The sequence below is a fragment of the Phyllostomus discolor genome, chromosome Y (genome assembly GCF_004126475.2).
Source record: "Phyllostomus discolor isolate MPI-MPIP mPhyDis1 chromosome Y, mPhyDis1.pri.v3, whole genome shotgun sequence".
In the NCBI taxonomy this organism is placed as follows: domain Eukaryota; kingdom Metazoa; phylum Chordata; class Mammalia; order Chiroptera; family Phyllostomidae; genus Phyllostomus; species Phyllostomus discolor.
The window spans coordinates 3,483,607-3,500,842 of NC_050199.1; the positions used below are offsets into that span (position 1 = coordinate 3,483,607).

The following is a 17,236-nucleotide window of genomic DNA, read 5'->3' on the forward strand; positions in this document are numbered from 1 at the left end:
CGAACAGGGAATAATAAAATGCTTACCAATACTTATATCAGACAAAACAGATTTCAAAAGAAAGGACATAAAAAGAGACAGACTTCATCATTTGAAGAGAAGAATCCATTAGGAAGAGACAAGTATTATAAACATATATGCATTCAACACAGAGAACCCAAATGTATAAGAAAAATCTTGGAGGACTTCAAGAAACATATAGAGGGCAACACATTTACACTACGGGACTTTTAACAGCCCACTGTCAACAACGGATAGATGTTCCAAACAATGAATCAATAATAACACTGTTGCACTGAATGACATTCTAGATCAAATGGACTTAACTGATATATACAAAAACTTTCACACCAAAGAAGCAAAATATACATTCTTTTCAAAGCACATGGAACATTCTCAAAGGTAGACCAAATGATCAGACACAAAACAAGTCTCAACAAATCCAAGAAATCTGAAATTATATCAATGATTTTCTTGAATAGCAATGGCTTCAAACTAGAATCCAAACTTAGGAAAAAAACTCAAACAGTCAAATTCATGGAGACTGAATAACATGCTATTAAACAATGAGTGAGTTAACAATAAGATCAAGGAAGAAATAAAAAAGTTTTTGGAAACAAATGAAAATGATCACACAACAGTTCAAAAACCAATGGGATGCTGCAAAGGCAGTTCTGAGACGGAAATTCACAGCAATACAGGTCTACCTAAAAAAGATAGAAAAATTTCAAATAAACAACATAACTCAACAACTGTAAGAATTGGAGGAACAACAACAAACGAAGCCCAGAGTGAGTAGAAGGAAGGAAATAATAAAGACCAGCGCAGAATTAAACAACACAGAGACTAAAAGAATAATTCAAATGATCAATGAAGTCCAGGAACTGATTCTATGGAAGGCAGTGATGCTCACCACTATAACACCAATGCCAACTGTTTCTTTGAAAAGATAAATCTATGACAAGAGTCAAAAAGCAAAAAAGAGAGAAGGCCAAAATAAACAAATTCAAAAATAAAGAGGAGAAATTATAATTGAAACAAAGAAATACAAACGAGTGTGAGAAATTACTCTGAACTGTATAACAAGAAATTTGAAAATATGGGTGAAATGGACAAATTTCTACAAAAATGTAATCTTCCAAAACCAAGTCAGGGAAAAGAAAAAAGTAGGAATTAAGTAATAATAGCTATTGAAATTGAAGCAGGAACTAAAAAATCTCCCAGCACACAAAAGCCCTCAACTGAGTAAGTTCATAGGAGAATTTTACAAAACATCTAGTGAAGAGGTAATCCTTATAATGCTCAAACAATTTTAAAAACCCAAGGAGAGGGTAGATTCCCAAAAGATTTTTTGTAAGGTGTGCATCATCCTCATCCCAAAACCAGATAAAGACACAAGAAAGAAAGAAAATTACGGACCAATATTGCTAAGGAACACAGATGCTAAGATCCTCAACAAAATATTGGCAAACCACATCCAGCAAGACATTGAAAAGATCATACACCATGACTAAGTGGGATTCATCCCAGAGATGCAAAGATAGTAAAATATTAGCTAATCAACAAATGTAACACACTGCACAAATCAAACAAAAAATATAAATCATATGATATCAATAGATGCAGAAAAAGCATTTAATAAGGTAAACAACCATTTATGATAAAACACTCAGCAAAGTGGGAGTAGCGGGAATATACCTCAACATAATAAAGTCCATAGAAGAGAAACCTACAACCAACATCATACTCAACATGGAACTGTAAACAGCTTTCCCCCTAATATGAGGCTCAAGAAAAGTTTGTTGACTTTCACCATTTCTAGTTAAACATAGTACTGGCAGTTCTAGCCACAATGTTCAGACAAGAAAAAAAAAAATAAAAGGCATCCAAATTGGAAAGGAGGAGGTAAAACTGTCATTGTTTGCAGATGACATGATAGTGTACATAGAAAACCCCGGGGACTCCACCAAAAATCTTCACACATCACTGAATGTGTGAATTTGGCAAAATAGCAAGATACAAAAATCAATATTCAGAAGTCCATGGCATTTTGTACACCAGCAGTGAAATATGAGAAATAAAAAGTAGGAAAAAAATTCCATGTACTATAAGAACAAAAAAAATCAAGTACCTAGGAATAAACCTAACCAAGGAGAAAAAATACCTCTACTCAGAAAACTACAGTACATTCAAGAAAGAATTTAAGGAAGACACAAATAAATGGAAGCACATACCACATTCTTGGATCGAAGAATCAACATCATCAAAATGTTCCTATTACCCAAAGCAATTTATAGATTCAACAACAAAATTTCTATGAAAATACCAATGGCATTATTTCATGGGTATAGGAGAAATACTTTAAAAATTTATATGGAACCCAGAAATAGCCTAAAGAGAGTCTACAATCTTAAGAAAGAACAAAGCAGGAGAGAACACAATGCCTGATATCATAATTGTATTAAAAGGCCACTGTAATCAAAACATCCTGGTACTGGCATACAGTACATAGATACATAGAACAGATACATAGAACAATTAATTGAACAGAATAGGGATGCCAGAAATAAACCCAAGTCTCTATGGTCAATTAATATTTGTCAAAGAAGGCAGAAGCATAAAATGGAGTAAGTACAGCCTCTTCAATAAATGGTGTGGGAAGATGTGAACAGTATATGCAAACAAAATGAAACTAAACCACCAACTTACACCATACACAAAAGTAATCTCAAGGTGAATAGAAGACTTAAGTTGTGACACCATAAAAGTCCTAAAGAAGAACACAGTCAGGGAAATCTCAGATACGCCACACAGCAGTATGTTCACTCATACGTCCCCTAGAATAAGGGACATAAGGGGAAGAATAAACAAAGGGGACTACATGAAATTAAAAACCTGAAAGAAAGCATTAGCTAAATCAAAAGGGAATAAACTGTATGGGGAAACATATTTGCTGATGATACTCAGACAAAGGTTTAATTTCCAAAATATATGAAGAACTTACAAGACTCCACACCAGCAAGATAATCCAATTAAAAAATGGACAAAGGATCTGAACAAACACCTCACCAAGGAAGACATAGAGATGGCCCACAGGCAGATGAGAGGATGCTTAACACCAGTAGCAATCAGAAAAATGTACATTAAAACCACAATGAGATGCCACTTTATACCAGTCAGAATGGCCATCATAAACAAATCAACAAATAACAAGTACAATCGAGAGTGAAGTGAAAAGGGAACCCTAGTGCACTGCTGGTGGGAATGCAGACTGGTGCAGCCACTGTGGAAAACACTATGGAATTTTCTCAAAAGCTAAAAATGGAACTTGTCTTTTAACCTAATATTCCACTGCTGAGATTTAACCCTAAGAATTTTGAACGACCAATTCAAAAGAACCTATGCACCCAGTATTCGTAGCTGTGTTATTTACAATACTCATGTACTGGAAACTCCCTAACTGCCCATCAGTAAATGAAAGGATCAACAAACTATGGTACATTTACATGATGGAATACTACGCAGCAGAAAGAAAGAAGGAGCTCCTACCCTTTTGACAGCATGGATGGAACTGGAGAGCATTACACTAAGTGAAACAAGAAAGTCAGTGAAAGACAAATACCAGATGATCTCACCTATACATGGGACCTAATCAACAAAACCAACAACCAAGTAAAAAGAACCAGAGACATGGAAGGGAAAATCGAATTGACAGTGACCAGATGGGTGGGGCTGGGGGATAAGGGGTGAAACAAGGTGAACATGTACAAAGGATGCATGAACAAGGACAATGGAGTAGGGATTGTCTTTAGGAGCAGGGGTTGACAGGAAGGGGAAACCAACAAGGGACAAATGGGGACAACTGTAACTGAACAATAATAAAAAGAAATAGGGGGATGTTAAGAACAGTATAGGCAATGGAGTAGCCAAAGAACTTATATACACGATCCATGGACATGAACTAAGAGAGGAGGGTTGTTGGAGGGAAGAGGGGTAACTGGTAGAGGGGAGGAAAGAGGAAAAATTACAAAAACTGTAATAACAATCAATAAAATATGTTTTAAAAAGCAATTCTTTGATATTAATGGTGAGAGTATATTAATATGATACTTCCACTTTGTAAAACACTTTGACAAGTTACTTTAAAGAATAAACATTGAGTTACCATAAAACCTAGCAATTCTGTCAGGTACCTACTCAAGAAAAATAAAAATATGTCTCCAGAAATTCTTCTTTATGAGGACTCACAGCAGCTTTACTTCAAATAGCTACAAAGCACCAAAACCTAAATGTCTACAAGCCAATGATCAACTAAAAATGTTAAAAATGATATTTATTTATTTACTATTTTTGGCAATAAAGCAGAAATACTGTTCTAACAGTTGGTACATTTTATATATGATTTAAAATTTTTATGATAAAACTGGAGGCCAGCCCTGATCAGTGTGGTTAAGTTGGTTTCCGTGGTGTCCCATACACCATAATTTTTTAAGTTTAATTTCTGGTTAGGGCACATAAATAGGATTTGAATTTTATTAAAAGTCAGGGCATATACAGGAGGCTACCAATCATTATTTCTCTGTCACACTGATGTTCCTCTCTTGACTCCTCTGTGTGTGTGTGTGTCTCGAAAGCAATGAAAAAATGTCCTCAGCTGAGTATTAAATAAACAGTACCCAGTCATTAAATACCACATTATATAATTCCATATATACTAATGCATAACAATGGAAATGTACAGAAATGTAATTATACTGATGACTGCACAACTATAATTACACTAAAAGTCATTCACCTGTTCACCTGAAATCAATAAATTACATGTTATGTTTCTTATACACTAAAAAAGCTGTGTGAAAGGAAATGGTATATAGGTGACATCTGCCAAAATTGTGGGCACCCTCCCCCCGCAGTTTTCTCCTTGAGAAAATAAATCACAAAAACCTGAGATTAAAAAACCTTTGTCAAATCATAGCATTATAGCAAGAAAAAAATCAAGAAATATTAAGACAACTTTAAAACATGAGAAACTCATGTTTTTACTTGCCCTTCTCTATTCTTTTCAATGTATGCTCCACACTTTATCTGAATGATGGAAAAAATTAATTCCAAGTTCTTTACTTCAACACAGGGACATCCAAGCATATCTTATTTACAAGAATCTAAACTATTTAGGGTCTGACTAAAAGACTGGTCTCTATTTTACCTAATAGTGATACTTTACAAAAATTTCTAAAGGAAGAAAAAAAACCTTTCATTTTAAAAGTCTAGCATTACCCTGTCACCTGAAACAAAGGTTCTTCAAAAAATTATAAACCATTATCTCATAAATAATAGCACAAAAATTCTAAAAAAATTAATGAACAGAATTCAGGGACACATTAAAAGAATTATATTGAAGGACTGATTAATTCCTCACAATTAAACTAAAAATAAAAAAAAAAAACAATAACAAAACAAACCAATGAAGTTAAAACATCACATAAACAGAATTAAAGAAAACCTACAAATGGATAAAATGTTCAACTTCACAATATCCACATATGAAAAACACACAGATACCATAACACCCAATGGTCAAGGACTAAATACTTATACTGTAAGATTATGAAAAAGACAAGAATTCATGGTTTGGAAAAATAAATACTGTTAAGATGTCGATACTAGCTAAAGGAATCTACAGATTAAATATAACCCACATTAAAATTACAATGTTTTTTCCTCCCAGAAATAACAAAACCCATTTTAAAAGCATATAAAGTCTTAAGGAACTCAAATGGTGAAAACAATTTGATATAGAAGAACAAAACTGGGGGGTTAAACAATTTCTAATTTCAAAAATTTTCACAATGAATAAATAAAAGAATGTAGTATCAGCACAAAGGCAATTACAATGTTGGAATAAGAACCTGGAAATAAAACCTAGCATTTACTGACAACTGAATTTTCATGAGAATGACAAAACTATTCAAGAGCAGACAAGGCAATGTTTCTGAACAAACAGTATTAGAAAACTAGACATCTACAAACAAAACAATGAAGTTGGACCATTTTATAATATAAAACAATGAACTAAAAAATGGATCAAAGGCCATAGCATAGCAGGTAACACTATAATATTCTTTTAAAAATTTGGGCAAAATATTGTGTCATTAGATTTGGCAATGATTTATTGAAAATGACACCAAAATTACAGCCAACAAGAGAAAAATAAATTATACTTCATTAAGATTTAAAAAATTTGTGCATCAAAGCACATTATCAATAAGGTCAATTACCATAAAATGATGGAATTTGCACATCATGTAACTGATATGGAATCAATAACTTAAGATATACAGAGAATTCCTACTACCCAAAAGGCAAGTAATAAATAATCCAATTAAAAAATAGGCGGTGAGTCCTGGCTGGTGTGTTCAGTAGACGGAATGCCAGCCTGAGAACTGAAAGGCTGGCAGTTTGACTCCCAGTCAGGGCACATGCCTGGGTTGCAGGCCAGGTCCCTTGTGCAGGATGTACAAGGGGCAACTGACTGATGTTTTTCGCTGATGTTTCTTCCTCTCTCTCTAAAACAGTAAGTCAATAAAATGTTTAAAAACATATATAAAAATAAAATTAATAAAAAAGAAACAGGCAGTGAACTTGAATAAATATTTCTCCAAAGACATACAAATGAAGAATAGCAAAAGAACATTCTGATCATTACTGATCATTAGGGGAATACAAATCAAAACCATGAAATATTGCTCCATACTCCTTAAAATAGCTACCATTTAAAAACAAATGGCAAGTACTGGTGATAATGTGAAGAAACTGGAATGACTGTGCAATACTGGTAAAAATATGAAATGATACAGCAATTGTAAAAGCAGATTGCAATAAGTTAAGCATTAATCACTGTATGATATGGTTATTCACTCAATTTCTGGCTATAAGCCCCCATAATTTAAAAGCAGGTAATGTATTTATTTATTTTTAGAGAGGGAAGGGAGGTGGGGGGGGCGAGGGAGGGAGAGGGAGAGAGGGAGAGGGGGAGAGAGAGAGAGAGAGAGGTGGGGGGGGGGGATATCAATGTGCAGTTGTTGGGGGCCGTGGCCTGCAACCCAGGCATGTGCCCTGACTGGGAATCAAACCTGTGATGCTTTGGTTTGAAGCCCAAGCTCAATCCACTGAGCTACGCCAGCCAGGGCTGTATTAAAACATTTTTGTACACCAATTTTCATACCTGTATCCATTCACAAAAGCCAAAAAATGGAAATAATAGGAATACTTATCAATACATGAAGGTAACAAAATGTGTTATATACTCAACAATGGAGTACTTTTTAGCTTTAAAAATAAACGGAAAAATGCCACAAAAATGCATGAAGTTGGAAGACACCAAATGAAGTAAAATAACCCAGACACACACACAAAAACAAATACCAAATAGCATTTGATCTCAATTCTTTTTAAAGAACAGAAAGTGATGGTATTTCCTATAGAAGTTTCTTTCAGATGAAACAAAATAAAAACCCTTTTTCATTGACTAAAAGAAAATGAGAGCTACTCGCATAAGTTTCTTCATATTAAAATCATTCTTCAACATTCAGTAAACTCTTTATAATTCTAAATAAAAACAGTTCAAAAATAGAGGGTTCTCTTATAAGATAGTAAACTTCTCTATTAACAATATTTTATGAACTATCTGTTTAAATATTTAAAAGCTTTAATAATTTCTATGTTACAGCATTTACAAAACCTAATTACATAAACTAAAGAGACTGTTAAAAAAGTAATATGCACTTAGGAAAATAATATCCAGGAAATAAACACTTACTCTCAATGATTCCTGGAAGGAGGAAGCCTGGTACTGTGCATATTTAGCAATTGTAGTATGAGATCTATTACTTTCACAACGCCAGATTTTCTTCGTTCCAGTGGGATCCCAGTTTTCATCAGCTGGTTGCAACAATTGTGTCCTTACCTCTACCACATGTTCATTGTTAGCTTCCACCAAAGTTTTGGTAGAGAAAAGTCCAAGGTCTTCATAAATAAATAAATAGCATTAATTAATAAAATTGAATTTGATACAATGAACACTTCAAAAACACTTTTAAAAGAAAATGGATTTGTTACCACATTTTAATAGCAGCCCCTAGAAGCACCAGATCTAACCATCATGAAGTATAACAAAGGGTGAGAGAATTTATAGAGTGGGTCTAATTTTACATGTATTTTATATACAAAAGTATCTTGGTTATCTTACCTAACCCACTCATGCTACATAATACTAAATTAAAATAAAAATTTAACTATAAATTTGTCAATAATCAATATTGGCAGCATATATTAAGACTGAAAGAGAACATTAAAAACAAAAATATAAAAAACATCAACAGCTTTCAGCCTATGTTTTTAAAAATTAATAATAGCAAAAGAAATGTTTACTTTAAACTTTTTTGAAGAAAGTATTTAAGACACCCTTACCTAATTTAAGAGCTCCAGCAAGGCCGCGTATAACTGTAACAGGGTTTTTGGGATTTGTACAAAACTGATGTAATGGAGGAAAGAAAGCATCACGTTTATTTTCCAACTGTAAAATTAAAATGTTCCGTTAGATCTCAGAAAAGATTAACTATTACACTACAAATTTATATTTACTTTTCATTAACCAAACATTTTAACATTTGCAAATAGGTCTTAACCATTAACATATACCACTACATATTATAGTGTTTATTATTAGTTTTTCCAGGCAATTGTTATTAAGACATAACTACTATATAAATTTCCTCATTAGACAAATATATTTTAAATTTGATATTTTGAAATGATGTTACTAACCACTTAAAGCACACTATTTACAAATATATTTAAGTACTGTAGCATTCAAAAATATTTCATGAGCTTATTTTTCAACTATAATTCCACAATTCTTGTATAAAATAGTGAGAAAAGTGAGATTTTAAGTTCAATGGTTTTAAGAGTATTATCAAAATACGAAATGATTCATTATGACCCACAAAAGATGAGTCTGTATTTTGTATTTATTGTTCTACAGTTTAGCTTGAAAGGTTTATTTTCATCTGTCAGAATCTTATGAAAGGTATCAATAAATTTTAGTTTATTAAAATGTTTAAAATCACAACTAAAAAATCAAAAAGCAGGTCTCTAAAATTCCTCTCATCTATAACATTACTCTAAACACTTAATCTTTAATTTTTAACTGAGATTTTTTTTCTTAGCTTGTGTGTTAAGGGCAATGCTAAGGATGGATAACAGATACTCTGAGAAATTATTTTAATTTAACTCATATCAACTCTTTATCAAGTGTTTAAATTTCTGAAAATTAAAAATAGCACTCAGCTTCAAATTTAAAATTAAACACACTTATATTTTAAAGTATCTCAACACATGTACCCACCAATTTTATATTCTCTACCACTGTTTTTTAAAGATACAATTTTTTTTAACTTACTGATTTTAGAGGAAGGGGAGGGGGAAAGAGAGAGAGATTATCTTTCCACTTACTTATGCATTCAACAGTTGTTTTGTTTATATACCCTGACCAGAGACAGAACTTACAAACTTGGTGGAATGAGATGATAGTCTAACGAGATGATGGTCTAACCAACTAGGCTTCCTGACCAAGATCAAAACATTATTTTTTTAATCAAATAAAATAAAATGAATCTGAAGATCTATACAACTTAGCAGGTGGCAGAATGTAGGCTTAGAAACATGCTCACAAAAACTGATACAAAAAGAAATTACCTTTTGCTACTTTTATATAATCCCATTGCATATATGAGAAAACACTTAAATTTAAATTCTTCAAAAACTTTCTGAATACACAAGTGGTTAACTTCATTTTATGTAAAAAACAGAATAAATGGTCTTGTTTTTATCAACTACATGTTCTCTTTTGCATATACTAAACTAGTGCAAAACAATCAGGTAACATGTATACATCTTGTCTGTTTAACAGTAAAATTCTTATTAACAAAATAGTTATTGGTCATATTTAGATTGACAGATAATAGCTGCCATCCATCCTCTAGCATAAAAATGTTTTAGCAACTCACTGAGAAAACAACTAAATATTATCTAACCTTTTAAAATCCATTTAATTTACATTGGTTTAAAATGTAAAGACAAAAATCCAACATTTAATGTCTATCTAATTAGTTAATGAAACTCACATAAATACTAGGTGTAGGTGGATTCAATTTATCCTTTGGCAAAGGAGGATATGGTGAAGTTGGTGGTCTTGGAGGCGGACATTTCTCAAAAAAAATGCGACTATTAGACAAGCCATTTTTGCCTAAATTTCTGAAAAATGGTAAGTAGAACTTTATCAGATATTAATTTTGAAAACTATATTTTAAGTATAGGCATTTATAAAAATAAAATCATTTATAATATTTATAATCCATTTTTAATAACTTATTTTCACCATATGTTCAATCTGGTTTCTTATACCTCTTAAGAGAGAAAATGAATTAGATAAAATAATATAAATTATGGAGCAATTTCTTTCTCCTTATAATTTCCCAATATATTTTCTCACCTAAAGACAATGAAATAATAAAAAACTAGGTAACACAGATTATCAACATGTTTCATCATTAGATTTTTTTCATTTAAAGTTAAAACAGTAACTTGTGCAAAAAAACAGGTTTAGATACCAATGTTTTCTTACTAAGATTTGTCTTGTTTATGATATAATTATTTCCAGAACATCTATATAACCACTTCCAAGTTTAGAAACACCACTTGTCCTCTATGATTAAAAATGATTCTCCTGTTCAATTCCGTAACATCTAACAAGACTCCACTTTAGTAAACTGACGTTACAATAAATTTAAAATGAATTGTATAGCTACCATGAATGATCATATTACATGGAACTATTACTTAATATTATCTGGATTAAGTTGCCCTCCCTTTAATTTAAGGAAACTTGCTAACTTATAAGTTCTAAGCATGTAGAAATATTACACCCAAATGTAAACAGTTTCATTTTTAAACATTAGATACTTATGAGTCCTTAACATTTTAACTCAGAGAACAGATACAAAAAACTGTTAAACCTTTGCACAAGATCATCTTATATTATTCAAATTCAAAAGTAATTTATTAAATTATGAAACAGCTGTTAAAATATTACAATTTCAAGCCCTGGCTGGCATAGCTCAGTGGATTGAGCGCGGGCTGTGAACTAAAGTTTCGCAGGTTCAATTCCCAGTCAGGGTACATGCCTGGGTTGCAGGCCACAGCCCCCAGCAACCACACATTGATGTTTCTCTTTATCTATCCTCTTCCCTTCCCTCTCTAAAAATAAATAAATAAAATCTTAAAAAACATTACAATTTCAGATAATAAAAAAAAAATGCTATTTTGGAGATTTAAACATATAGGGTGGGACAAAAGATGACTTACAGTTATGAGTGAGTTTATTCTTGCATTTATTAATTACTATATTTTTTCCATACAAACACCTATAAACATACTTTTGCTCAAACTACTACATCAGGAACTACATATACTTAAGAACAAATTATGTTTTTCTTTATATTTTATATTATATGAATGAAGTGCATCACCATTTCATGTTTAGCTTTACATTTGCTAAAGAGAAGAAGTAGTTCTAAGTTAGGCCTTTTGGTGGGACTAACTAAAACTACGTCTTGAAAAGAATTATTTATCAGCTTTTGCAATATCGTATTAAATAGTCCCTAGTACGTACAACCTTCATTTAAAGTGCAAAAGAAGAAACTTTGATGGAATTTATGGTTATTAATAACATGTTTAAAATTACTGAATTTTCATGAATAAAATATACAAATATATGTCCCAATAAAGATTACATTTTAGTAATTAAGTTTAAATACTAAACCAATATGTGGCTTCAGTATCTGTCAACAAAGTCTGATGAAGCATATATAATCCTGTTTGAGGCTGCCAGAGGGAGAATTCAAATGTCTGTATTATACAAATGCAATTAGAGTTAATTACAATGTCCACATAATAAAAAATTGGTTTCATGGTGAATTATATATCAGCCATTGTTTCTATTTTACATAAATTGATTTAGTTTATATAGGTGTTGCTTCCAAGACAGATAATATATAACATAAATAATATCTTCTTATTTTAAAAGCTTTTATGTATTTATTTTTAGAGAGGGGAAGGCAGGGAGAAAGAGAGGGAGAGAAACATCAATGAGTGGTTGTCTTTCACGCATCCCCAACTGGGAATCTCGCCAAAACCCAGGCATGTGCCTCGAGCAGGAATCGAACAGGAGACCCTTTGGTTTGCAGGCCAGCACTCAATCTATGGAGCTACACTAGCCAGAGCAACATTTTCAGATAATGTCAAATATGGTTCAAGTATTTAATTGTTCTTGAATTTTTTTTATGCCAATTAGTGACATCAAAAAGCTCAAGTTTATTTAATATCTACATGAAAAATGAGTAGGTAAAAGAAGTGGAAGGCACTAAAATTCTGCCTCTATATAATTCTACAATAGATAAACTAGGAATATGAAGAAACTTGAGCAATGGAAAGTATAAATATCCACAATGAATGATACACTAGCAAGAGAAACAGTAGTAATTCAATCTAACTAAAATTTTAAAATCTTAAACAAAGATGCTGGAACTACAACCAAAAGAAAACAAACAGCACTTAAATAACCATCATAAGAGGAATGAATATAGATGTAAAACCCAGAACAAATACTATGATGTAATCACATTTGCAGTCCTTTAGTACAGCTTTACTTAACAGGGTCATATAAGAAGTTATTGTACTGAATTTAGCTTTATTGAGCTCTTCAGATTTCTTATTTAATTGAACATCTGTAGCAACTCTGCATCAAGTAAGTCTACTGACATCATTTTTATAACAGCATTTGTGACTTTGGGTCTTTGTGTCACATTTTGGTAATTTTCACAATATTTCAAACTTTATTATTATTATATTTGTAATAATAATGATCTTTGGTGATCTTATTTCTGGACACAATATTAAAACATCACTACAATAAACTGTAGAGTTCAGGTTGAAGAAAGAGTATTCCACTTTAAAACAAAATCTAGATCAAACTCAGTAAGCAAGGAATATCAAAAGCCATGATAAGTCAGATGCTAGTCAGTCCTCTTAAAACAAAGATTCAAGCTATGAATGCTAAGAAAAAGGGTTTGGAAGAAACCAAGAATGCCACTCCAGTGAAGACTGCAATGATACTAATGTGAAAGACATATTGGTGCACAGGAGACGTCACTGATCTGCAGAGAAGATCCAAGAGCCTCAACATTGCTTAAAGCCAAAGCCTACTCCAACTCAAACTCCCATCACTCTTCAGTTCTGTGAAGGCTGAGAGCAGTGAGCCAGCTGCAAGGGGAAAAGCTTGAAGCTAGCAGAGGCCGCTTCCACTAAATCAGAGTGTAAGCAACTGCTGATGTAGAAGATGCCACAGGTCAACCACAAGATCTAGCTAGGAAGATTAATGAAGGGGGTACACTCAGCAACACGTTTCAGTGTAGACAAGTCAGCCTTATCCTGGAGGAAGTTGTCACATACCACCTCACACCTGTGATAATGGCCATCATAAACAAATCAACAAACAACAAGGGCTGGCGACATTGTGGAGAAAAGGGCACCCTTGTGCACTGTTGGTGGGAATGCAGACTGGTGCAGCCACTGTGGAAAACAGCATGGGATTATGCCTTATAGCCTGAGAGAAGAAGTCAATGCCTGGCTTCAAAGCTTCAAAGCACAGGCTAACTCTCTCGTTAGAGGTCAGTGCAGCTGCTAACTTTAAGTTGAAGTCAATGGTCATGTACATTCTGAAACTCCTGAAGCTCATGAGAAAGAATTACGCTAAATCTACTCTGCCTCAGCAATATAAATGCAACAACAAGATCTGGGTGATAGCAGATCTGTTTGCAACATGGTTTACTGAATGTTCTAAGTCCACTGTTGAGAGACCTTCTGCTTGGAAGGCAAGATTCCTTTCAAACTACTACAGCTCACTGACAAGGGATCTGGGCACCCAAGAGCTCTAGTAGGGGTGTACAATGAGATTAATGTTGGCTTCATGCCTGCTTATGCAACATGCGTTGTGCAGCCCATGGTTCAAGGCCTAATTTTGACTCTCAAATTTTAAGAAACATATTTTACAGGTTACAGCAGCAATACACAGTGATTCCTCTTATGAATCTGAGCAATGTAAATTAAAAACATTCTGAAAAACACTAGATGGATGACGCAGTTGGCTGGAATGTTCTCTCCTGCACCCAAATGTTGTGGGTTCAGTTTCAATGAGGGCACATATACTGGTTGCAGGACTGATCCCAGGTTGGTGTGTATATGGCAGGCAACCCATCAATGTTCACTCTCACTCTCTTCCTTCCTCTTTTCTAAGCTTAGAAATAAAAAATACCCTCTGCTGAGAATTGAAAATAAAACACTCAAACTATTCACCATTCTAGATAATATTAGTAACATTTATAATTCATGGTGAGGAGATCAAAATACCAATGTTAACAGGAGTTGGAAAGAACTTAATTCCAACTGTGAGGTATGACTTTGAGGAGTTCAAGAGCTTATTAGAGGAAGTAACTTATTATGGTGGAAACAGCAAGAGAACATGAACTAGAACTGAAGCAGGAAGATGTGAGAGATGAGATGTTGCTTCTTATGCATCAGTAAAGAAAGTGGTCAAGATGCAATCTAGTCTTTGTAAATACACTTCAAAGATTATTAAATTATTTAAAGATGGTTATTAAAATCATTTTGATTATTATATAAAGTTACTTGAATAGAGCAGTGACAGGATTTGAGAGGACTGACTTCAATTTTGAGCAAATTCTAATGTGGGTAAGATGCTGACAAAAAGCACTGGCTGCTACTCAAAAATCCCTCATGGAAGGAAGAGTTATTCCATCTGGCAAACTTCAAAATTGTTTTGGCAAAATTGTTTTACTTTTAGAAGTTGGCACACCATTCCAACATTTATATAAAGTGGTCACTACCCTGACATCAGTAACTATTAACCTCTATCACCAAAAAGATTATGACTCGCTAAGGTATGAGGTAGTCAGCATTTTTACCAAGAAAGTATTTTAAAATTAAGATATGCACATGGTTTTTATAGACATAATGGTATAAAACATTTCATAAATTAGTGTTATATTCAAAACACAACTTTATGTGAATTAGGACACCAAGAAATTTGTGTGACTTGCTTCACTGTAATATTTTCTTTATTGTATTCATCTGGACTCAAACCTACCGTATCTCCAAGGTATGTCTATAATGTATGACAAGAAAGGAACCCAAGTCCTGTATAAAAATATTAACATTCATGACAGTACAAAGAATAGGGCAGTGGACTATACAAACATGACATTCTAAACAAGAAGTTTCCAAAACTGTTAAAGAAAATCTCTATTATCAATAACTAATGCAGACGAGAAATAAATAAGGCAAAAATAGTAGCTGTGGGAAAAATTACAAGCATGTTATTTTGAATGCTTCTTCTCACACCACAGTTAGCTTTTTATTGAAGAAATTCTTATATAATTCACTATAAGAAAAAAACCCAAAGGTGTTGTATGCATAAACTCATAAAAATTTATTTCATTTTTTAAGAAGTTTGTTATTCAGTGAGATTAACTCTCTAAAAACATTTTTTTGGCATAATCAGAACTAAAATTCACGCCCAGAGCAAGCCACTATTCAATGATCAAAATTCAATTTCACATGACAGTTATACAGTTTGCTACAAACCAAAGCATCGCAGTTTCGATGCTCAGTCAGGGCACATGCCTGGGTTGCAGGCCACAGCCCCCAGCAACCGCACATTGATGTTTCTCTCTCTCTCTCTCCCCACCTCCCTTCCCTCTCTAAAAATACATAAATTCTAAAAAAATAATAAAATAAAATGATACATTAGCATTTAAAGGAGAGGGAAAATCTGTATGATATAATACTGTCAGAAAGTTCTCCTCAGTCTTTGAGTCTTGTGTGTGTGTGTGTGTGTGTGTGTGTGTATGGAAAGAAAATAAAACCCATTCAAAAAGTAAATTTCTGAGTATCATTTTATGTAGGAACAACAGAATATAGCTGCTTTTCTCACACAGTGACAAATAGTCTGTTACATTTCTCAGTTCTTTGTTACCTTTCTTCTCATATGTCTTAGTTATTTCACACAAAACGTTACCGGAAACCAAACAGTAAGTTTTCCAGGCTTTGGTGTTTTCTTCCAAACATAATTTAATACCTGTTATGTAATTTTTCAATCCACCAAATACGGCTGATCACAGAGAAGATGGAAAGTCTGGTAACTATTAAGAAATGAGTACCCTTAGATAAAGGAGGCTATAAAAAAGGCTGATACTCAAACAAAAAGATTTTGTACAGAAAACATAACCATTAACAAAAAGACAACCTACTTAATAAACAGTGAAATTCACCAATGACTCACTCATCTGAAAAAGGGTTTACATCCAAATTTATATAAGAAAGTTATGAGTCAACACCAAAACAAACAATATAATGAAAAACTGAAGAGAAGGCCTAAACAGATACTGTAAAGAAAACATAAACGCCAGTAGACAGGAGACCCTCAGCATCAGCAGCCATCAGGAGAGATACAAATTAAAACTACAGTGAGACATCACCTCACACCTATCATTAATGGCTATCATCAATAAATCAACAAACAACAAGTGCTGGTGAGAATGTGGGAAAAGGGAATCCTAGTGCACTACTAGTGGGAATGCAGAGTGGTGGAAAATAGAACGGAAGATCCTCAAAAAATTAAAAATGGAACTGCCTATGACCTAGTGATTCCATTTCTTGAAATTTATCCAGAGAAACCGGAAACTCATTTGAAAGACTACATGCAACCCTACATTCATTTGCAGTGTTACTTAGCAATTGCTATGATTTTGAAACAGCCCTAGTGCCCATCAGTAGATGAGTGGTTAAAAATCCATGGTACATTTACACAATAGAACATTGCTTGGCCTTATAAAAAGAATAAAATCTTATAATTTGTACCACTACTGATGGATGTAAGTGTTGTTATGAAAACTAAAATGTCACTAAGACAAAAACAAATGCTGTATGACTCCATTTACATGTGGATTCAAAAAGGACAATATAAATGCACACAAAAAAAGAGAAAAATACTCAGATACAAAGACAAGACTAATGGCTGCTAGGTGGGAGGGTGTTAAGG

The 17,236-nt window shown here is 33.1% G+C and overlaps 1 protein-coding gene across 14 annotated transcripts in view; it reads right to left on the bottom strand.

Annotated features, from left to right (window-relative positions):
- The window catches only part of LOC114489888 (lysine-specific demethylase 6A-like), a 245,469-nt gene that overhangs the window by 49,358 nt on the left and 178,875 nt on the right, over nt 1-17,236 (bottom strand). For all 14 annotated transcript variants that reach the window (XM_036017236.1, XM_036017232.1, XM_036017234.1 and 11 more), the window contains 3 exons: nt 10,185-10,314; nt 8,470-8,575; nt 7,820-8,025 (listed from right to left, as the gene is read on the bottom strand). In XM_036017236.1, the coding sequence (XP_035873129.1) occupies nt 7,820-8,025; nt 8,470-8,575; nt 10,185-10,314 (442 nt within the window). The remainder of the gene's footprint in view (nt 1-7,819; nt 8,026-8,469; nt 8,576-10,184; nt 10,315-17,236) is intronic.